The sequence below is a fragment of the Mus pahari genome, chromosome 15 (assembly GCF_900095145.1).
Source record: "Mus pahari chromosome 15, PAHARI_EIJ_v1.1, whole genome shotgun sequence".
In the NCBI taxonomy this organism is placed as follows: Eukaryota; Metazoa; Chordata; class Mammalia; order Rodentia; family Muridae; genus Mus; species Mus pahari.
Window position 1 is genome coordinate 41,865,176 of NC_034604.1, and position 23,303 is coordinate 41,888,478.

At 42.9% G+C, this 23,303-nt stretch overlaps 1 protein-coding gene across 5 annotated transcripts in view; it reads right to left on the reverse strand.

Annotated features, from left to right (window-relative positions):
* Sema6a (semaphorin 6A) overlaps positions 1 to 23,303 on the reverse strand; it is a 119,197-nt gene that overhangs the window by 8,260 nt on the left and 87,634 nt on the right. For 3 of the 5 annotated variants that reach the window (XM_021214193.2, XM_029546825.1, XM_029546826.1), the window contains exons 16-19: positions 23,128 to 23,186; positions 20,706 to 20,726; positions 20,537 to 20,587; positions 14,895 to 15,059 (exon numbers count right to left, since the gene is read on the reverse strand). In XM_021214193.2, the coding sequence (XP_021069852.1) occupies positions 14,895 to 15,059; positions 20,537 to 20,587; positions 20,706 to 20,726; positions 23,128 to 23,186 (296 nt within the window). The remainder of the gene's footprint in view (positions 1 to 14,894; positions 15,060 to 20,536; positions 20,588 to 20,705; positions 20,727 to 23,127; positions 23,187 to 23,303) is intronic. The other 2 variants (XM_021214194.2, XM_029546827.1) reach the window with 2 other exon arrangements.

The window sequence follows — 23,303 nt, forward strand, 5'->3', positions numbered from 1 at the left end:
CTCAGAAAGACATGATCTTTAATTATGATCTTGATAGAATTTTGCTATCAGACAAATAAAAATCTATTAAGGTACCCGGGTATTTGCTCAAAACAATAAGAGGAGAAACTGTCTTAGAAATGAAAAGACATCAGCTTTGCGATAGTTGCAAAGAAGCCCATGAGGGTGAAGGGGCTATTTATGATAATTGATGCTCCAGTGAGATTGCTTAATTGGAAGCAAATGTATCTTTGGAAAGAGCAAAGGGCCATAGGTTGGGGCCAGAATGAACATCCCTTGCTTCAGATGCTGTGTGGAAGCCTGGGGATGGAACAGTCTCACCTGTCCAAGTACCCACACACGATGCAGAAGGAAAAGAATAGCCTTTTCCACCCTGGGCTGTTGGCATGCTTTCTACCAGTCCCCAGGGCTTCTGCTCTCACCAGTTGAAATTGGGGCGTTTGGAACAAAAACAGTATCAAAAAAAAAAAATGCGTTGGATTGATTCATTAACCACCAGCTATTTCTCACCAGTCATAAGGTGCTAAATGGATCTTCGTTTCCACTTTCCTATTGCAGGAGGCGAGGAGCGCAATGACACAGAGATTTCTCTGAAATCATGCCTTAAATTGGCAGAACTAAGAAGGGTAGATCCTCTGTACTTTTTTTTTTTTCCTTTTTGAAGTGAGAGATTTCAGGTTGCCTGGAGGCCTCGATGAGGGAATTTGAAGCTCTTTAGAGGCCAGAGCAATGAAAAGATTATGAATGATACTGACCCCCCAGGCTCTGCAGCCCACGATTCAAAAATAAGAGCAATTATAGATTGTAAAATCAAAAGGAGCCCTGCTACAGTTCTGGGGTTTCCCATGATGACCTTGCAAATGAATTCTAAAATGTCAGAAACCCAATCCTCTGTTTAGAAACGTGGCTTTGGTGCATAGGTAATGGCTTCCTCCGCACGCGCCTCACCTGCGCACGGGAGCCAGATCTGGCTTGTAGGAGAGCATACTTGAGACAGGATGCTATCTCTGAACTCGGGGTTAGACTGAGATTCTCTTGGTGTCTTTCTTTGCATTCTCCTGATATTAGCATCTTTGAGGCTGCCCTTGCCAGGCAGACATTTCCTGAGCATACTAAAGCCCGGAGCTGGGAGGTGGGGGGTTGGTGGTGAGGGAGGCACAAACCAGGATGGGGAAGGAAGGCAGAATTTGGACTTAACTCCACCCAAAGTATAAAACTAGAATAGGATGCACCCTTCCCATTCCAAGGCCAAACAGTGCTTTAACAAGGAGATGAAATTGAGCTGAGCTTTAAAGATGTGTAGGGTTACAGAGATGGAGTCCAGTGACAGCTGTATCCACAGCAATAAGGAAGCATCTAACTCCTTTCTGGTCCCTTACACTTGAGTGTGACCCATCCTGCTGCACTGCCCTTTGATACTGGAGTTTCACACACCTTTGCCCCCTCTGTCTGGGACTATCTCCCACCTTCCCACACATGTGGCTCGATTATTAGAGTCTAAGCTTTAAAGAGAAGAGCGCCTCACTCTGGGCCAGGCCTACTTTCTACCTGTATTCTGGGGCCCTGATCCTCTCTCTTAGAATCATCATTGGCAAGATGCATACTTTGTGCTTGTCTGCCTTGGTGAGGCTAGTCTAAGAAAAATGATGTCACCACGCAGTCCCAGGAAGATGTTCAGCCGGTATCTCTTAAAGCAGCTGTAAATAAACACTTGGGTGAATGAATACAGCTGGAGGAAAAGATTTGGACAGCCTTGAATGACCAAAAAAAGGTGTGTGGAAGACCTGGTTGATTTAGAAGCAAAGTTCTTTCCTCTTGCCAGGGGAATATGACACTAAGATTGCTTTGTTCTATATTAAATTCATGTCTGAAAAAACTAGTAGCTTACGAAGAAACCAGAGCCAAGTACGCTTGCATCAAAAGCACAGTTATTATCATCATCACTCTTTTTGACAATTAGAACTCTCAATCTCCAAGCGTACCTATTACCTGCCATTTATACAGAGACCTGGGAGATGCTAAATGACCTATCAAAGCCGACAAACATAGATAAAATCAGTTCTGCTTAGTAATCTAAAAACCTGAGTCCTCCCCAGCCCCTCCAGTGACCCCTCTCTCCTGGTCTAAGACACAGGCGGCCAGGAAACTCGAAATGGTTAAGTGTGTACTTTAGCCTCTCACCCTCGATCAGTGGGCTGCCTGTTTCGGGGCTGCGGTGGTATGATGGATGTGTCTGTCTCCATAGTGAACTGATTAATAGGCATCTGTGCAGAGCGGACCCGGTGACCACAAAGACAACAAAGCTGCTCTGTGTCCTTTAGAGAAATATGCAAAGGCAGAAAGGAGGATGGACGTTTCCTCCATCGTTGAGCCAGAGGGGGTTTGTGTTGGGTCTGAGAACTAAGAACGATGGCAAAACCCCAAGAAAGGCCCCGGGAGTCAGATCCCCTAAAAATAGACTCCTCGATTCCGCTGGATAGTAAGACAAGACTGCAATTTCCTTGAAATCCTCATAACAACTTGAGTGAATAGAATCTAACAACCCAATTTTTCTTGTTTGAAAAAATCTTATTGCAACAAACTGCCAGGCTCCGAGTCCTCCAAGGCAATCAGAATGAATGAAGCAACCAAGAGCCAGCGAGCACCAGGGCTAACCACACAGAGCTCACTGTAGTCCCTAGGAAGAGAAGAAAGCAAGCATATCGGGGGAAGCCTCAACTGCAGTCCGTCTCTCCTCGGGGCCACACCCCAGCCCGCAGGGATGGCCACACTGGAAACGAAATGGTAGCTTTCCCTGGTTACTCTGGCAGGAAACAGCGGTCTCCTTGTATTAGGGACTAACGTTATCCAGATGGTTTGGAAGAGACTGAAAATGCCAGTAGCCCTGGAAGTGGGCTCGAATTCATAACTCAAACTTTCCTTTTTATGTTGTTATTCCCCCCACCCACCCACCCACCCCAGGCATTATATAGATTAAGCATTGGGAGGAGTCACAGTCTTCGAGATGTCTAAAGGGGGTGACTCACCATGCCGGAGGATAGGCAGCTTCCTACCCTGGCCAGTTAACAACCCCAGGTTAGGACTCACACATTGAAATGAAGCTCACTGTGCTTGACTGTGGATGAGCCTGCCGCCAGATCTGTCCCCTCTGAGGTGGATACTATTTTGGTTGGGATGCCTTTATGTGAAGAGAAAGGCAGGCAAGCCTAACGCTCATGCAATTTTATTTTAGAACACTGCCTCCATTCCCCCCCCCCCCCCCCCGAGCTCTGCTCCCTCATCCTCTGAGGCTCCACTGGCTTAGACCTGACCTTGCCAGTGGGACTGGATATTCAGGAGGTAGATTAGTGTCTCTGTTGGATCGGGAGTCACAGTCCGATAATTTTTAAAGCCATGCCTTCCTTGGAATGTTGGTCTGGGGGCCCATGCTTCAGAACTGTTACTGTCCGCATGAGTTTAGTGATTATTTTTGTGGTTTTTGCACAAAATTTATTTTATTATTTTTAATTGAGTGTGAATGTTGGGGGCGGGAGATGTATACACTCATCTGGTGTCAGTGGAAGGTAAAGGTGTCAACTTCCTCATTATCAATAGTTTTAAGCTGATTGATATGGGTGTTAGGAACTGACCTTTGGTCCTCTGAAGAGCTGAATTTACTCTTAACTGCTGAGCCATATCTTCAGCACCATTTGTAAACTTCCAAGGCCCAATGTTTTCTTTTCAAATAAGATAGAGATTTTAACATCTATAACGATCTCTGAAATCAGATCAACTTTCTCATCCTGTCTTCTTCCTTTGCTTTATAATGAGATATCAAACTGTAAAATTGGGGAACTGGCTATTCTTATAAAATTGGTTGGTTTAGACAAATCTTTGAGTTTAAAAAAAGATAAAATAAATAAGAGGGAAGGGATCTGCCTTAATAATATTTCACTTCTAAGATGGCATTGGGAGTATTAGTTATGAGCATAAACTTTGAGGTTATAAAGACCTGGATTTGAGATGTGGTTCTATAATGAACTCACTCTGGTATCTATGGGCATGTTTCTCTATAAGCCTGAGCAATATGGGCCATAAAATGAAGGTTATTAGAAGCATGAAATGGGCTAATATGGCAAGCAGCTGACCTGTTTTTCTAAAACAGCAACAGCAGTATTTCTAAAATCTCAGAAAAGTTGCCTGCCTTGAATAGGTCCCAAGATGCTGTGTTAGTTAAGACTGGAGAAAAAGGATCAAAACATACCGGCCCAAAGTCTAGGAAAAGGAGCTTCAAAAAGATGCCACATGAGCAACTTGAATGGTCATGATCGCCAGCATCAGCAACACCTTGAGTGTGTGAAAGACACAACTCTTCAGGTCCAGTCCAAAACCCCTCTTCTGCACCAAAGCCTAGCTGGGCTCAGACACTGAGACTCTTCTGTTCACTAACATTTGGAACCTCGCCTTAAATGTTATTGGCATTATTTTTTTTTTTTTTTAAGAGAACAAACCTATATGATTTAGCTCAGACACAACTGAGGTGATGGATAATCAGGTTTTCAAAATGTTTTATGAAGAACATAAGAAGTAATTGAACCAAGTGTGCCTTGGTGTTCAAAGTGGCCATCTTCAGGTTATATGTGTGATTTCTTTACTCTGATTAAGACTAACTTTTGGACAAAGAATACTGAAGTGGTGTTATTTTATTGGAAAAGAACCAAATCCATCACATTTCTTCCATGCACAAATTTCTTTCTTTTGTCTTTTTAAAGATTCACTTTTCTTATTATTACTCATGTATATGTGACTGTGTTGGGGTATATGCACTGAGTACCTGACAAAATTATTATATATCCTCTAAAATATGCTACTACACTCACAACACCAAACCAAACCAAACCAAACCAACTTGTTAGTCCCATAGCTCCTGAGAAGATGCATACGGTCTCTAGTGGCCCTAATATGAGGGCACATTCCCACTTCTGTAATAGTGGCCACTGGCTACTACTGATTGGATTGTTTAACTCAGATGTATCCCTGATTGGATCAGCCCAGGTATGCCCCGATCTCAGGGGAGGACAGGGCAGAAAGCTTCTGGGTGCCCCGCCTTGGGTAAACTCACCTTCTTTATTGGACTACATCTACATCAGCTTCTTAATCTCCACTCATGACAACTGATAATTGCTTGGAGCATGTAAAAATCTCTCCCCCTACCTCTGCATGATGAGACACAGGAAACGAATCCAGAAAGGGCCTCTCTCTCTTTATATTTTTTCCAACTGAAAGGAGGAATCTGAGATCATTCTCATATTAAGGCACTGCTTTATGATAACGAAAAAAACCCAGCAGGGCAGTGCCCTCCGTGGAACTTGGCACTTGGGGTCTGTTAAGGAGAACGGAATTGGAAAGTCCATCGAAGTGCATGACATTTTAAGTTGCATTAAGTTTCTGTTGTGTGCTTTTAAATCACAGAGTGCAAGGCCAATCAGCACTTAGGATGTATTTATTACCTTAACAAATGTCAGATGATTGTGTCCAGGGTTATCTATTATTTATGAATAACATGAGGCTAGGACTGCAAATGACACGCTTTAATATGCCTGAAAGGTTAGGCATAATATAGTTTACAGCCCTATAAATGTCTCTACACCATTTCCCCCTTCAAATAAAGCACTGTCAGTGGTTGTCCATATGGAAGTTCTATTATTTCTATACCATTCATGATGGCTGCCTCTGACTCCACAGAAGGAATGGCGGATGCATGTTTGAAAAGAAATGGATCCTTGTAAAAATATGAACTTTAAAAATAACCAAGGTGGGGGAATTCCAATTATGTCATTAAAAGTGGACCACATCACACAGACAGTTCCCAAGCTGCAGACTTGGAAGAGGTTAAGAAATATGAATTGGAGATGACAAACCTTCACATTGTCTGTAATGGGCTGACAGTGACTAAGATCCCATCTAACATGCGCCCAGCATTATCTGAGTACGCCCAACTATGTTTCAGTAGTTTGCTTCAGGGCCTTAGTGAGATTTAAAGCGCTAAAGAGACTTACGTCTGACGAGGTTCACGGGACTGTTGACAGTCCATTCAGTGATCTGTGGCTCTGTGCATGGTGTTGCTTACCACTTTAAGCAGCCTGTATTGCCCGGGTCCTACCAATACAGCATTGCTTTTCATGCCCCTCCTCTCTGGTACAGCGATGTTTGTTATATGGTTTGAATAAGTCCTACAGAGCTGGAGGCCACTCTCGCTTGTAGTGTTAGAAAAAGAGCAGCTATTCTTAGGAAATTACCCATTTTATTTTGCTGTTTGTAGACCAGTCTGCCCGCAGAACAAGGAGGGCTGCAAAGCGAGCTGGCTCAGAAGTCTTAAAACTAACAAACCACACAGAACTAGGCGCCGAGTGGGCTCTGAGAGAAAGCTAATATTGTTTTTCCATTCTTACACGGGACCCAAACTCTTAAATTGACTCTTCACAATTTCATTAGGAAGACACAACAGAATCTAGAGGGAACACAGTGCAGTTGGATCAATTAAAGAGCAAGTGTGTAACTGCTCCAGATGTTCTGTTAATAAGATCACGCCTAGCCTAGTCCCTCGAGTCCTTGAAAGTTCCATTAAGCTGTCAGAAAACTTTGTCATTGTCTGTGTGTGTGTGTGTGTGTGTGTGTGTGTGTGTGTATGTGTGTTTCTACAAAAGATGGGAGAGAGTGGAAAAAACAAAGAGAGAGACTGAGGGAAAGGTGGATGAAGTGTAATGTCAGGAACGACAGGGCCTGAGAACAGAGTAAAGGAAGCACACTGGATGGTGATTTTTTTTTTTTTTTTAAATACACCACAGTTCAAATTGTGTTTTAAAAGTAAAAGCTTAAGCTTTCCTAAACATAATTTAGGACTTCCATTTTGGGAGGAAAATGGCTGATGTATATAAAAGCGGGGAGGGCTCGAGGTGGTTATCTCTAGAAAATTCCAATGTGGGTGTACTGATTCGGGCAGGCAGGGAGAAGAATAGCTTTTGCATGGCTGACATTTAGCCTTTTTTTTTTTTCCTGTCTACCCTTTCCACAATAATCTCATCAAGACCTTAGATGAATTCAGCTGGCTGTCAAGAGGATAGAAATTTAATTAGATCTGATCTACATCCTTGCCTGCACAACCAAAGGAACAACTGTAGTGTCTGCAAGGGCGTCTCTGCCTGAGCCTCTTCCCTGAGACGTGTACATAGAAAGTTCCCGTAGTCTCCACCCCAAGGCACCGTGCTCAGTTCCATTCCAGCCCTTCATAGCCTTGATCATCACATTAGTCCGCCCGCATGAAATGCCTCTGCGTGTACAGCTTTGTGCCTTGTCCACTTGAATTGTTCTCCTTGCAATGTGTCTCTGCAACCCTGACTCCCCCAAGAAACTCCCGACATCCCACTTTTCGTTGAATGCTTTTCCAGGCCTTCTAGTCAACCCCACTTGGAACCAACCAGTCACGGCCTGATTTTACCCCCTTGGTGCTCTGTCTGCTCTTCTTTGCTTCTCTTGCACGGACTTCATTTCATCCCACCAGAAGCTAGCTATGTATCTCACCCACTAACTGCAAATGGATACTGTGGGTTCTTATCAAAATCTATATCTTCCTTAAGACTCAGTAGAAAAACTTACATTTCTACCTGGATGTTTGTTAAATGAACAAAGAAACAGAAAAAGGAGTATGTGTGTGTGTGTGTGTGTGTGTGTGTGTGTGTGATACTTGTGCAGGCCAGAGGACAACCTTGGGTGGCATACCTCAGAATACCACCTTTTCTGTGTGTATATGTGTTTATGCACAGGTATAAACACACATGTGTGCAATGCTAGGGTTTCAGGCACAAGCTACCCTATCTAGGTGTTTAGGTGGATGGTAAGGATTAGAATCCAAGTTCAATGCTTGTCCATAATACACTCTACTGAGGGGGCTGTGTGCACAGCCTCAAGAAAGTTGGCTCGAGTCTTTCTTTGACACTAATGCTCTTGTCACAGCACTATTGAACTATGATTTCCCAGTGCTTTGTAGTTCCAATCCCCACAAACAAACAAGCATCAGAATGACACCAGACAGATATCTGGATCATTTGACAGTGGCTAAGAACTTGTTTGTAAATAAACTTGACAACAACCAGGCGTATTAATGGTCTTGCTTGGGAGCAATTCTATTTGTCAACTTTCTTGAGGTACCTGTGTCATTTGAAGCCTGTGCTTAGTGGCTCCAAGTACCAATCCTATGTTTCAGACCAGTATGCAAATGTTAGTGATTATTTTTCTGAAGTCAAATGTGATAAAATGATCACAGAAGGCTGTGGGGTGTGTGTGTGAATGTGTGTGTGTGTGCGTGTGTGCGTGTGTATTTCAAGACAGGATTTCTCTGTGTAGCCCTGGCTGTCCTGGAGCTTGCTCTATAGACAAAGCTGGCCTGGAATGCTTGCCTCTTGAGTGCTGGAGTCAAAGGTATATGCCACCACTGCCCAGCTACAGAAGGAATTTTTAACTTGAGTTCTTCTGGTGTGGTTTATTCTCAAATTCCAAGTGTCACCCAGAGGCCAGCTGTGAGTCAGGCTCCCAGAGCCTCACTGAGAAAGTCCCCAGCACAGCTCATAGTGGGCAATGTATGCTACCTAGCTTTTTTGGCCTCGTGACATAAGCTAGAGTCACTTGGGAAGAGGGAAGCTCAAATAGGAACTGGGTTAGTTCGTGGGCAATGCCATCCCAGGGCAGGTGGTTCTGGCTTGTCAAAGAATGGCAGGCACGGAGAGGAAGCCAGGAAGCACCACTCTTCTATGGTTCCTGCCTCTGATCCTTCGTCAGTTCCTGCCTTGACTTCCCTCAGCAATGGGCTGTTGCTGAGAAGTGTGAACCAAGTAAGCTCTTCCCTTTCCCAAGTTGCTCTTGCTCGTGGTGTTTATCACAGCAACACCAACAAACCGGGACACTGCTACTGTTAAACTTCAGATACATAATACTTTGGAGGAAGTATTTCCCATGAGGGACGTATTTATCTAGGATAAATCAATAGGGGTCAGGTAGCAAAAAGTACTTGATACAAGGGTAACTAGGAGCTTGGACAAACAGTGCTTTAAGAAAAAAATATATATCATACAATATTTGGTATATACTTACAAAGCATTCAGTTTTATCTAAATATTTGAAAAGTCATATTTAAGTGTATCTGAAGTGTAATTTCATCTGAGTTTGTTGTATTTTACCATGTAATCCTCCTTTTCTACTTCCAACAATGATTCTAACTCCCCCACAATAATTTAAAAACTGTTTAAATTTGTGTGTGTGTGTGTGCGCACGCGCACGTGCACAGGTACGTGTTGGTGCTATGGCGTGTGTGTGTAGGTCAAAGGACAATTTGTGATCACCACTTCTCTCTCTCCATTATGAAGATCCCAGAGATTGAACTCACATCCTTAGGATTTTGCCCTCTGTGCCATTTCTCCAGCCCACAGACAGTCTTTTATACAGACTTTAAAGTTTTGGAGGTTAGAACAGCATGAGAAAAGATCTAAAAGTGTTATTAAATCTTTATGGGGTATACCTTGTATAACATACACTTAGACATGCTGACGTTTTAAGAGTTTTATTCTCCTTACCAACAGTACGGGCCTATACACCATTTTTCTATGAACAGTAAGTACAGGATACCTTCCATCCTTCCTCTTCCCCCCAACAGAAATAAAGGAACTCTGAGGTGCTCCTCCCTCCCTCCCTCCCTCAGCAAGGCCAGTCCTTCTCTCTCAGCTGCCTCACCTCTGACCGTGCATTGTTGACAGCAGCCTTTTCCCTAGGTGTTTCCTGGAGACCAGTCATGCTCCATAGTCTAATCTAAAGATGACTCTGATGCTACCCTAAAACTATGTAATCAGTGTGGTTTGCTTTTAAACCTTTATAGAGAAAGTACCAGCTATTCAATAAGTCAGTGTTTGCAAAATTTTAGATAGAAATCCTGTATCCAACATGCTTGTTTTCCACTCCTGCCAACTTGGTGACCTATAACTGCTGTGATATTGGTACCGAAGGAAAGGACTGGCAAGATGGGCTGGGATGCAGCATCCATCCATCCATCCATCCATCCATCCACCCACCTACCCATCCACCCACGTTGCCACACCCGCGATATTGCAGCCAGGGCCTGTATCTGTTCCTGTGTATGTCTTGACCTGGTTCACAGGTCATTTCTACTTGTGCATCCTGTGCCTTGTGGCTGGATATGCCTCAAACAGCAAGTGGGCGTGTCTATCTCACTAGATTAGCTCCTCAATGGTATCCAAAATTGCACTATGGAATCAATGATGAGTTTTGCCTGAGACTTCAGAAAATATTTTTGTTAAATTATCTCACTGAAAAAAAGAGCACAAAACATCTGGCCTAAGTCAAGAAAGCAAGAGGTCTGTTTTTCTTCACATACTATCAAGAAGAATAACATTTTCTGTGCATAAAACCACGTGGCTATGGCTTGAGAAGAGCCAAGAAATTACTTTTTTTTTCTTGGGAAAACTCAAATGCTTTAAAACACCAAATCAGGTAGGTTTTAAGCACTGACAACTATTAAAATGCAAGAATAGTTAGGCATGGGCTCTGTGGTTCAGTGTGTAGATTCCTCAGTCCATCCATACAGAGGACCTGGCTGTGAAGGTCTGGAACTCAGAGTGAATGGAAGGGAAGGGATAAAGGGTCAGTGTGACAGACCGCAGAAGCAGAGGATGACTGACAAATTCTATTTCACATAGTTGTATTCAGATGAACATGAAAACATGAGCAATCCACGTGCCATCCCCAACAGACTTCCTATGTCTCGCAGAAGCTTATTTCCCAAACATAATTACACACTGATTAAAACACTGTTGACAGTTACTCTTCATTTTATTTTAATTTAAATGCTACTTCCTTTCCCTTGCATATAATGACCATATCCTTTTGACTAAGTGTGGCCAGACGATAACATCTCAGTCTATCAATTTCCAAAGATGGATAAGCATACAACAATTCTGTCATTTCTCACCAAACGAGAACATCTACTTTTCTAGTTACCATGTCGTCTGCTTTCCGAGGACTCGTGAGAGGGCTATGAAATGAAGTCTGAAGAGGTGGGTTATTCTCTTGCTCGGAGTTCACGCATCTATCCCCACAGCAGGCTTGGGGTTGACGGTTCATGCTTGTACCACAATCGTGGCAGCTTTGTGCCTGCCCAACTCCCTGCTATAACTTGCAGCCCTCTTGGGGGATCGGGTTTTATAGCATTTTTTTTTTAATTAAGATCTCTCTCTCTTCTCTCTCTCTCTCTCTCTCTCTCTCTCTCTCTCTCTCTCTCTCTCTCTCTCTCTCTCTCCTTTCCTTTCTTTAATGTATATTGTCACTCTCTTCAGACACACCAGAAGAGGGCATCAGATTCCATTACAGATGGTTGTGAGCCACCATGTGGTTGTTGGCACTTGAACTGGGGACTTCTGGAAGAGCTATCAGTGCTCTTAACCACTGAGCCATCTCTCCAGCCCCTACTACTCCTATTTTCAGTAAGAGAAGAAACGAACAAGAGTGGCCATTTACTCCCTGAGTTTGTCTAATTTAAAAATGAAAGCTCTTATTTCTTCTGCTGTGGGGAGGCATGGTGGAGGATAAGCCAGGCCTAAAAATAAACTGGGTTTTCTCTTTTATTTATATGTAATTAGAGCCCCTTTATAAGTACCCAGTACCACCTCAATGGTTATTGGATGAATACATAATATATATTTTTAGATGCGGCAGAAACCAAGAAAGAAGTAGTCGAGTTGCATCTAATTTATCAAGTAGATGATTAAAAGGTTCCAGATATCCAGAGCCCAGAGATACAACACAGTGGTTGGCTCTGTGTGTGTGTGTGTGTGTGTGTATGTGTGTGTATAGTGTGTGTGTGTGTGTTTGTTTGTTTGTTTTTTTAACTAATGAACCCAGGGCTTGGAAGATATCAGGCATTCCTTTTTTAAAGAAAAATAGCATTAGACAAGGCCAGTAGGGTAACAAAGAGCAAGGCCAGTTACTGAGAGAGAAAATTACTTCATTTTCTATGATAATGCTCCTTTGTGCCTCGCAGGTCTCCTCTCACGCTTTGTTAGCGTGATGGTATATCTGCACAATATCTGAATGCTACTTACAGTACAGAAGGAAAGAGCCTTGGAACAGTCCACGGGGGGGAGGGGGGGGGCAGAGGGCTTGGGTCTACTATTTTGAAAGGGGAGGCTAAGAGCAATGGTAGCAGAAGGGGGTTAGACTGCAAGGTGAGGACGGTGCTGTGACAGAGGTGCAGGATGCACAGGGTTAAACCAAGACCAAAGACATGACAAGGAAAAGAAAGAAAATGAGCAAACATACTCTGGAAGTGCAGATGCATTTTGGAAGTGTGGAGTGAACAAAGAATGTGCCCAGCCCAGGGTCAGCCAAGAGCCATGCAGAGCTAAGGCACTGGGGACATCTGGGGACATGCTGCTCACTGACACTTGTTTAATGGCTCAAATGAAAGGCCACTGGGCATGGGACTCCTCCTAAGAAGCTGGTCCATGGACACAGTTTCTGCTCAGTGAAGAAACGTGAAGCATCTTAGAAATAATTCCAGAGTATCTTTGGCTCCGAGAGCTGGAGCACACATGTGTCACATTCCCATGAGACAATCGGCCCAGTGGAGAGAGCACTCGCAGAGGCCCTCGGGGGAAACCCAGACAAGTCCAGCATCCCAGTAGATGTGGAACACAAGGATGCGACATCATTAAAGCACCAACATCGGGAGATGGAAAGAAGCTGAGAGCACAGGTTGGGTTGGGTTGAGGGACATCATAGTGAGTCGGAAAAGGAGCAAGGACATTTCCAACAGAGTGACGTCATCACCACGTCATATCACACAGTGCCGGGCGAAACAAAACAGACGTCGGAAACAAATCATGAACAGCAAAACAGAAAGGTCATTCAGAGAAAGGAAGAAATCAAAAAATCACAAATAATAAAAAAAAAAAAATCATGGTACAGGGAACATTAAGCTCTTCTCAATTTCAATTTTGGCATAACAACTCATTGGCATTGCCCCATCAGTGGTACACTAGAACTTGTCAAAAAAAAAAAAAAAAAATCAAGCTCTTCTCAATTTCAATTTTGGCATAACAACTCATTGGCATTGCCCCATCAGTGGTACACTAGAACTTGTCAAAAAAAAAAAAAAAAAAATCAAACTCATATTTGATGGGGCAAGGCAAGGAGGCTGGTTGATCATAGCACAAGAACAGCAACCATGTTAAACACCCATGCAGTCAACTCTGCCACCATTGTCTGACGCTATGCACACTGCTTCCAGCTTCCTCAACGCTCATAAGACCCGGGGAAATTGAACAATACCGAATGTTAAAACAATCTGTCAAAGCGTTAATTGGACTCGTTGAGAGCCTCCATTCCTTAGGGGCGTGGATGTCGCCCTTCTCAGTGAAGAGCAGTGAAGAGCGGAGAAAATGACTGCAACCCAGGCTTGACTAGAAAGACTTTCTCCCCCCCCCCCCCCGGAAATTCTAACAGGCAAAACCAAAGAGAAACAGTCAGGGATGCGGAATCTGAGTTCTGAAGCCACACACACACAATGTCACATGCTGAGGCCTGCAGCCTGCTGGGCAGTTTCCCCATTTACTGAATACTTTCTTAGGCTGGTAAGGACAGATATCCCTCTAACTTAAAGGGGCCGGTGAGACAAAACCAGCTTTGTTCTTCTTTAAATAGATTTGAAGCGGGACATACAAAGAAACAGAAGTCTATAGGAGAATAAGGAAGCCAGCAAAGGACACACAGGAGAATGGGGCAAAGGGGCCATCTTTACCACTTAGGCATGGGAACTAGGGCAAGGGACTGTGCATTGTGCTCACAGGACAAAAGCAACTTAAAAATATATATGGAAAAATTAGCATGGGAGTCTGTCCATAAAGGAGCTCACCCAAGACAAAAACAAAACAACACAGAACCAACCTCCCAGAGAAGGCATGATACATTGTCCTCCAAGAGTCCCTGTGGACGCCTGACCCTCAAAACTCCAGCCCTAGCTCCGATGGAACTGTTGAAAACATATAGAGGCAAGCAATTCTGAATTGGCGGAGACGGCCCCCGGCAACAGAAGGGCCTTTGAGGCACTGATTTACAAGACTGTTTTCGGGAAAAGTAAAGGCGTCTTTGCTCGCAGCTGCAGCCGAAGTAGGATGCGTTACCAGAAGCAGCAAAGAGTGAGAAAAAGACATGACATTTCCTGTCTGGAGGCCGGCACAGAAAAGCAAAGGAGAATTTAGGACAGTTCACAGTAGAGTCCCTTTCATTTAGCGAAGCTTCCTTTCCGTTGCAAATGCATAGCAATTCTCCTTGATTAAATAACATATTTTTGTTTTGTTGGTCCTCTAAGGGTGATTACAGTAGTATGTGGAGCCCAGGGCTATTCGGATTCAGCACCACGAGAGAGAGAGAGAGGGGCCAGCGCTAGCCTCAAGTCCCTGACTAGCAGGCTTTTACTTCCATTGCTTTACTCGCCAAAACCTGCACGGCATTCCATCTCATTATGGCGGGGGAAGAGGGGCTAAGAACTCACAGCATTGGACTAGGAGAAGTTCTGGGGCGTGGGAAGGGCTCTGAGGAGCTAGCATTGGCTCTGAAGCAGACGGAGCCCTGGGGACATGTTATTTGTTGTGTGGCTTCTCCTAGGTCAGAGAACAAACAGGGATCAAGCCTGGCTCAAGGGCTGGGTTGCAGTTTTTTCTGAGATGCTTTCAACGATGGTGCCCAAGAGGTTCCTCACGCTGCTAGGATTGAGCTGGAAGCAGGTACACAGTCCTCCCCTTTCCTCCACCCCTCTCCCCTCCCCAGAGGAAGTGGCACTTCCAAGGCCTTACCCTTCTTGTCCTGGTGGTTATGAGAGGACACTGCCCCCAAAGGGTCTGTGCTGCCAGGTGCCTCGAGCAGGTCGTTCCAGTCCAGCATGCCTCCCCTAGACTCATACCCGTCTCGGGATGCCGAATCTGACGTAGTGGTGCTGGGATAGAGGGAACTGGCGTGCCCTGTTTTCATCACAAATACAGTTAGGGAAATAACACCGAAGACTGGATTCCCTTTGGTCAGTTTGGTCGGGAGGTAGGATACTCATGATGACCTTGAGACCGAGGGCAAGCCTTGGCAATGACAGACAGGACTTGCTGATGGGGGTTGGTGTGTGTGTGTGTGTGTGTGTGTGTGTGTGTGTGTGTGTGTGTGTGAGTGAGTGATATCTATACCATGCTCAGCACAAGATCCTTTCAAATTGTCAGAGGAAATTTCAAATTGTCAGGCAACGACTGTCTCAGCTTCAAGTGGGGTGAGCCTGGGTAACTAACCACTTACCCTGTCCACACCGTAGGGACAGTGAGCCCTGCCAGCCTTGGGAAGATGAAGTGGCAGAACAGTCGAAGTTTCTCAGTGCCCAATGTTCAGGGAACACTAGTGTCTTTCCCTAGAAGGCTTTCCATGGCAACATGAGGGACACTCCAGAAGCACGGTTTGTGACTGGGTAGGGCATCGACGACAGTGGATTGCCTCTCCCATCAGAAATAATCGAATCCTTCCCATCAAAGCTCCACAGTGTGTCTAGTGCTCAGTTTCAGCTAACCCCACGGGCATTCTCCATTCCAAGGGATGCTCCCTCTGCCAAGGGATTCATTCCTGCCTCTAGCATGAAAACCTCCTCTGCTACCTGTCTATGGGACACACCTTCCGTGTTTAAAGCTGGGTTCAGTGTTTTATGATGCAGACTCATGAGACATTGTTTTTGTGGCCTCAATGACTGAGATAATTAAACCAGAAAAAGGTAGGTTCTGATACGGGATGTGGTCCAGAATAGGACAGTGCCAGAAGCCTGGTGAGTCAGGGAGTCACCGCAGATAAGGTAGACATTTCCTAGGAACACATTTAGACGCTCGCTCTTCATCATCCCACAAGATTAAATGCAGATTGTAGTGGACCCTTTCATCTCGGCTCTCACAAATGATTTAAAGGAGTCTGATTATCAGTCCACTCTTATAGAAATAAAATATAGCTTTCCTGTGGCTTTCAAGTGGATTATTAAACCATCTTGCCTAAAGCAACACCTTAAGAACTTTAGAAAAGATATCACTGGGTGTTATTGTTTGTGCCTATAATCCTAGCACTTGGGAAGCTGAGGCAGGAGAATTGCTCTGAGCTTGGGGCCAGCCAAGGATAATATATATAGTAAGTTCCAGGTAAGCCTAGGAAAGAAAGTATGACAGCTATTTTATGTGTGCAATCAGTGTCATTGGCACAGAGGAGAATAGACTCAGTAATTCTAAGAGTTCTAGGCTCAGAATATGATTGATAGTCTTATACATGATAAATGCACAAGGTCCTATTGATAGATGTATTCTCTCTCTCTCTCTCATTTGCAATTTTCATTAGAAGTGGGAGTTCCTGTTTGGGGGGTCTTTGTTTATTTGTTCACATTTAAAGATTTATTTGTTTTATGTAAGTATATTATAGTTGTCTCTAGATACATGAGAAGAGAAGAGGGCATCAGATCCCATTGCAGATGGTTGTGAGCCACTATGTAGTTGCTGGGAATTGAACTCAGGACCTCTGGAAGAGTAGTCAGCATGGCTAAGAACCACTGAACCATCTCCCAGGCATGTTTTTTGTTTGTTTAATAGCATTATATCCTAAACTTTTGCTGTCAGGGAAAAGCAAGCCAATAGAAGTTCATGTAAGCAATACTGATTTCTTTGGAAATACTACTCCAGAGAGCTGCCACAAAGCTTCGGTAACATTTAAGAAGTCCCTCCCTCTGTAGAACCTGGGTGGTTCCCACACAGCTTTCAACATCTGTTTTGTTGAAGATACTCTACTCTACAGCCCACTGCCGAAAATATGCTCATTTAAGCCTCACAGAATGTCTGACTCTAGATGCTACATTTCTGAGTTCTACATCTCACCTAATGCTGATAAAAGAATTGGCGTAAAAAAAAAAAAAAAATCAGCCTGAGAAATAGAAGTTAAGAAGTTCCTTCCTGCTTCCCTTGATGGCTAAGACATGTTTATTTCCACTCCTGAACTCAAGAATACATTAAAAAAAAATTTATGGCCATCCCAAACTACAACTCAGCACCCGACATAAGAAAAGAATTAGAAATAGCTTTGTAGGTGGGTAGGGAGGTGTGGAGTGAGGGTCACTCGCCCCTTCAAGTAGCAAGATTTTCTTCTACCTTGAATGGATAGGCATTGTGAGTACTTCCAATTTAACTGTGTTCAAGGGGCAATTTTATGGTAATGCCATAAGCATGGTTTAGGGAGAACATTTCTTAATATGGTAATCTAGGGGAAATATATGCCTAAGGGACACGTTTTTCTGTAGAAAGATTTCCTGGACCATATGCTACAGATACATGGAAAACGCATCGGTGACGGAAAGCTATGGCTACAGGAGGAAATTAATGTGGACCAGATGGTAGTTAGGTAGGAAAATGTTTTCCACAAATGTGAGAAATCAGCCTTCCTCCTATCTCTGAAGGGTTAGTCTAATATGCGCCATGTCTCAATTTTCTATATGTAAATGTAGAGAAACTATGTATGCATCTGATTTACTCAACAGAAAAGAGGGGGGGAAAAAAAAAAGCTTTGTAATCTTTTAAACTTGTGCTTCAGGATGGAAAGCCATGGGATGGATGTGGAGTAAACAGAAAGCAAATACGTGAGCCTCGAAAAGTGTCCCGCCACCAGGTGAGAGGTGAGAGTTCGGGAGGGCAGCAGCCCCCAAGGCAAGCATCTGTTGACACACCATCCTTAAACAGACATCTAGGAGTCAGAGATATTCTTTCTCACAGTGTGATTTTACGATATGTACCCAATGTCTATGAGACTTTGTAACCAGAAGGATATTGTGAAAACAGGCAATGGCTTGTGGACATGGTATTGTATGTCGGTGGGGTTTGCTGTAATCATGTGGTCCAATAGGAACACATTTTGATCAGTGGAACGGATACTATCATAGTCTTCACAGGTCCAAAAAAATTATAGATGTTTTCAAAAAGTTAATTTTCATGCATCGTGTGGTTTCTCTACATCTACAAGTCATTGTGAGTCTACAGGTTAGAGACCCTTCCCGCTACTCATACTGTTAACAATGATTATAGCCAATTAGATAGAAGAGACACTAACTCAATACAGAGAGGAAAAGAGAGGAAAAACAATCAGGGCCCAATTCACTAAAAGGCGTTCTTGAAGATGGGACTGGTGCTGCCTACAGCTTTAGTCAACACAAAGCTTACACAGTGCTAGACTAAAATGATGTCTTTCTCCAAGAAAAGGAATTTCCATTTTGGTGGTTTGTTTTGTGGGCCTAAAATAGCTGAGAAGCTCAGGACATACAGAAGGCACAGCTACTGAGAGTGTAGTTGCACTCCGGATTGTCTTCCTCATCTGTATTCACGCCCATAAACATAGCCATTTGGTCCTCCCTCTGGGGATACAAATCCTGCACATACACCATGCCTGACTCATAGCAGCAACTCAACAAGTATATGCTCAATGAATTAAATATTTTATTCGATCATACCAAGTACTAGATAAGTACTATCTACAGCATCTCTCTCTCTCTCTTTTTTTCCCCCCTTAAAAAATGTATTATGTTCTCCTTCCTTTGAAAGCATCTTTCTATGGCTCTTCAGTAATTTCCTGGCCTCTGTGGTAGCCCGTCACTGACGCGAATGGTAAATTAGCCATCTAACTACTTCAGGCTGCATAGTTCCTACCTGCAATAGACAGGGTTATGAGCTAAGGGGGAGCCCCGTTCTCTGGTCTCCTTCCAGAGGCTTCAGATAAAAAGCTCACGAGAACTGGGCATTGTCCTGTCAAGTTTTAATTTTAACATATTCCATTAACATATGGAAAAATTAATAAATGCCTGTTCATGGTGGAGGAAACGAAAGCTCCAAACTTGCCTGCAGAGTGATTTCTGTCCAGAGAGAGCATCCCAGAGTTTAATTATATGTTCAAGGAATTCCCTGGGAGGTCAAATTGGTCTTGAACATTTGATGGATGCAAGGAAGGCCGCTGGTTCACTTTCAAGGCCTGAATTTCACAACATGGGATAAGAATTCTTCAGTTACACGGCCATGATTGCAAAGACTGACGTTGCAAAAGACCAGGTGCTAAGTGGGTTTCCTTCCTGAAGGTTAAGGTTAAGCTAGATGACATTTGCCTTCTGAGCAATTCTCTCCTGGTCTGTTCTGTTTGAATCACAGATGAGCGGATGTCAAAGGTGGAGGAATTCTGCAGACATGACTGGTCTACCCTGTGTTGAATCATGGCAGGGCTGGGCAGGGGACTGCATTGCATAGCTCTGGCTTTTAAGACGGTCTTGAAGACGTCAACAAGGCTTCTAATTTATGTTAGCCAGGCTTAGGGCCTGAAATTTCACATAGAACAGTTGAGCACATTAGTAGCCACCTTGAAGTATTGTTTGTTTCCTAAATTTTGTGGTTTCTCTCCTCTTTCTGTCTTTCCTCCATTTTTGCCTATGCTTACATTTAAAGAATGCCTCTTAAACCATTCCTTTGTGGTGTATCTAGGACACAAAAAACTATAAATGGCTGAACTCACTATCCAAATTAAAAGGCAAAAGTTTAACTTTGATACTACAGAGGTGGTTTCATATGCTTTCTTTTCTTTTCTTTCTTTCTTTCTTTCTTTCTTTCTTTCTTTCTTTCTTTCTTTCTTTCTTTCTTTTAAATACATTCAATCCTTTCAGTTAATAGGTGTTTGGAAGTGCTAGGAAAACCAAAACCAAAACAGCTGCATTCTGGCTTGCACGTGAGGAAGTAAGGACACCTCCTGAACTTGGATCTGTGCTTGTGTATTTCAGGTGGAGAACAATGGGCAAAATCCTGTTTGGATATTACACTCACTGCCTCATACTTCCTTGCATACATTCTGAAGAAGTCTTACTGGAAATAAGTTTAAATATTCAAATTCTTTCTGAACTTGAATGTTTTGGGCCATTTTCATGCTACATAGCAAATGTTTGCCTCAAAAAACCCTGGTGTCTATTCCGTTATACGGGAATTTCCCTGTTTGGGAGGTTACCCTGACAGACAGGATTAGGGGTTGGTATTCCCTATCAGCTGAGGGGCTACAGTTTATCTGTTATAAGCACTGTTCTTTTATCCTAAATCTCTCTGTATACAGGCATATTCAAGAAGAAATTTCTTCTCCTTCTAAAATTCATTAGATAGATTTACCAAATACTTGAACGTTGGCATGTTTCACATTATACGGATTTAAATATGTAAGACTTGGTCTCCTTAATCAACTGTCTCATATAAGCAGATTGTATTTTTTTTTAATTATATTAAAATCTAGAAATAAGTTTAGTGAATTGGGGCCCTGAAGTAACAAAGAATCTGTTCTATAATTAAGAATGAAAACTAAAAACTACCAAAGGATGAGTAACTTTAAGTATTAATATTGATATGCATATATATAGCAATAAACTGACCATACACTCTGTTGAAAGACATTTCATAATCTGGTAGAGGAGTTGAAATGTCTATAAAAAATGAGGATAAAAATTAATTAAAAAGAAACCTAAGACTTTAAACTATTCAGGTGGATTAGTACAACCGATTTCCATCAATGTGAAATTGTGACAGTAATATTATCCTTACCATTCAGTGCCACGAAGGAATCTGAAAGACAAAAGCGGGGAGGTGGTTACTTGGCTGCACACTCTTAGTGTGACTTACACACTGAGCAGGGATGAGCAATGAGAGCTGGGTCAATGTGGGAGCCCAACTCTCAGAGGCCTTTGTCACTTCCTGCTTGTCACCTAAGATGCTTCCTCCTCAATCCAATTTCCTATCTCTAGATCTCTTCCACCAGTGACTTTCCCCAAAGCCACTGCCACCTGGCACTGAAAACCCAAAAATTAGCAAAGGAAGTGGTCATTGCAATGACTCTATGAGCATCAGGAAGCCACACACAGCTTGGGGCATGGCTGTGGATAAAGTAACCAAGCCACAGCTGTAAACAGGAACTTTTCTTCATGTTCTATACAGTTTCATCCTTATGGGTGAACTGAGAGAACTGTCCAGTGTCATAAGCCATAATGTTCTGAATTCAGTGGGGAGTTTGGAAGTTGAAAACCCCCCACCCATACGTGGGAAACCACATATGTAGTTTTGTGTGCTGATGTCTATGTCAGATCATTGGTTCACCAAACACTGGCTCTCTTTGACTTTCCTAAAAATCCTGCCAGTGAAGCAATTCTGTAAGGACCCCGTGAATACTGATACATATAGAAGTAGTTCCTGTTCTAGTGGGAGCATGAGAACAGGAAAAGCTCTCTGGACAGGACACGCAGAGGCATAGTCTCACCTTCTGTCCTAAGTGGGGACTCCAGATTGGAGCAGGAGAAAAAGCAGGCTTTTACTGCTGACCCTGAGCGTAAGGACTAAATCACTGGATTGGAACCTTCTACTTGACATACATTTGTTCTCTTAGGCTCCTCTGCCTCAAAACACACAAGACACTTCAACATACAGTAGCACTCCATCAGCATCTTCTCTGTTCATTTCCTGATTTAAGCCAAATTCCTATTTACAGGCACTCATACCATCAGACCACAAAAATGCAATGACAGTGTTTTCTAAATAAACATCTATAACAGCCCCTCAACCCTCAAAACACCTGTTTTTCCAAAACTGAAACTACAAGGCACAAGATAATTAAGATCTAATGATGGAACTGGAAATTGCTTTATTGATACAGATGAATAGTCACACGCAGCACAGCCATTTTGCCGATGACACATCGCCTACACCAGTATTGATGTGTAAATATTTCATGTGAAGGTATGATAAAGGAAAACATTGGTCATATATTTTATTAATAAACCAACTTATGTTTGAGTTAAGAAGTTTCTGATAGTTAACCCTCTTTACTTGGTTGTTCTGTATCTCTTGCAAAGGCATATGAGAGAAAGTCAGATTACAGCCTGGTCTGAAATCTCAGTTCTTGCCACTTAAAGACTTAGAATTACATCTATGATCTTATTATAGAGTCACCCAATTTTGTTCCCTTAAGAGCTGTTTTGCAGTGCCATTTTTGAATGCAAATTTTATGAATTTCCATACACGGAAGAGTAAAAAAATTTACACACCAGGTGAGTCTCCTTTGAGAAGCCCACAGCCATATTCTCAGAGCCTGAGGACATTGTTTTCTGAGAACATAACACTATTATTCAAGTTCACAACTCTAAAGCTTTTTCAGGAGATTCCTGATATTGATCAGCTCAGAGGAGAGTCCGGAATGTCTCTAAAAAGTTCCAAGTATATACAGTGGTGCCACTTAATTGTGTGTGATATGAACTCTGAGAATGGCACTTGGTTAATTTCTGCAAAGAGTCATTTAGAATAGCTTTATGCACCTGTCTTATTTTTTAAGTTTGCCCCTATCTCAAATGGTCTCATTTTGAAAAATAATTACTTTCATTGGTAAATATGTTAAAGAACACTAAAACAGCCCCACTCAATTAAAAAGCCAGAGCACAATGATTAAACTTATGATTGTTTGGCTAAAATGTAGTGTAATAGCACATTATGAGAAGCAACAAGACTGCCATTCTTGTAATGGAAATACTGACATAACTTACTGCTTCGCTATAATTAATAACCCTCGCATGCATTTATTCCACAGCATTAGAATCACAGGAGAGGTGTCTGTATTCACAGCAGTTAACTCTGGCAGTGCTGCCTTCCACACGCACTGTTCTCTCTCTGTTCTGTCCAGAATCAGCTGCACGGTTTTACACAGATATGATGTTTCCAGACCAGCCTTCGTAGGCTGTGAACCTTTAATTCAGTTCCTCATGTTGTCGTGACCCCCCCAACCATAAAGTTATTTTTGTTGCTACTTCACCTGTAATTTTACTATGTTATGAATGATAATGTAAAGATGTGTTTTCTGATGTCCTTAGGTGACCTCTGTAAAGTGATCCTTTGACCTCAAAGGGTCACCACCGGTCTTTGAGACCATTTGAGAAACGCATCTTTATCCACGGGCAGGCACAGAGTTAAAAACTATACTTACTGTGACAGTCTCCTAGGCCGTCTGTATTGCCACGCTCAATGTCCTGCTCAAACGCCAGCCTTTAAAAAGGGAGAGGAGAGGACAAAGAAAGAGAAAAAAAAAAAAATTCAGTGTCAAGGGTGAGTCTTCTGTTTCATTAAACAAGTGACCCTTTAGCTAAGCTGAGCCACAGTGGG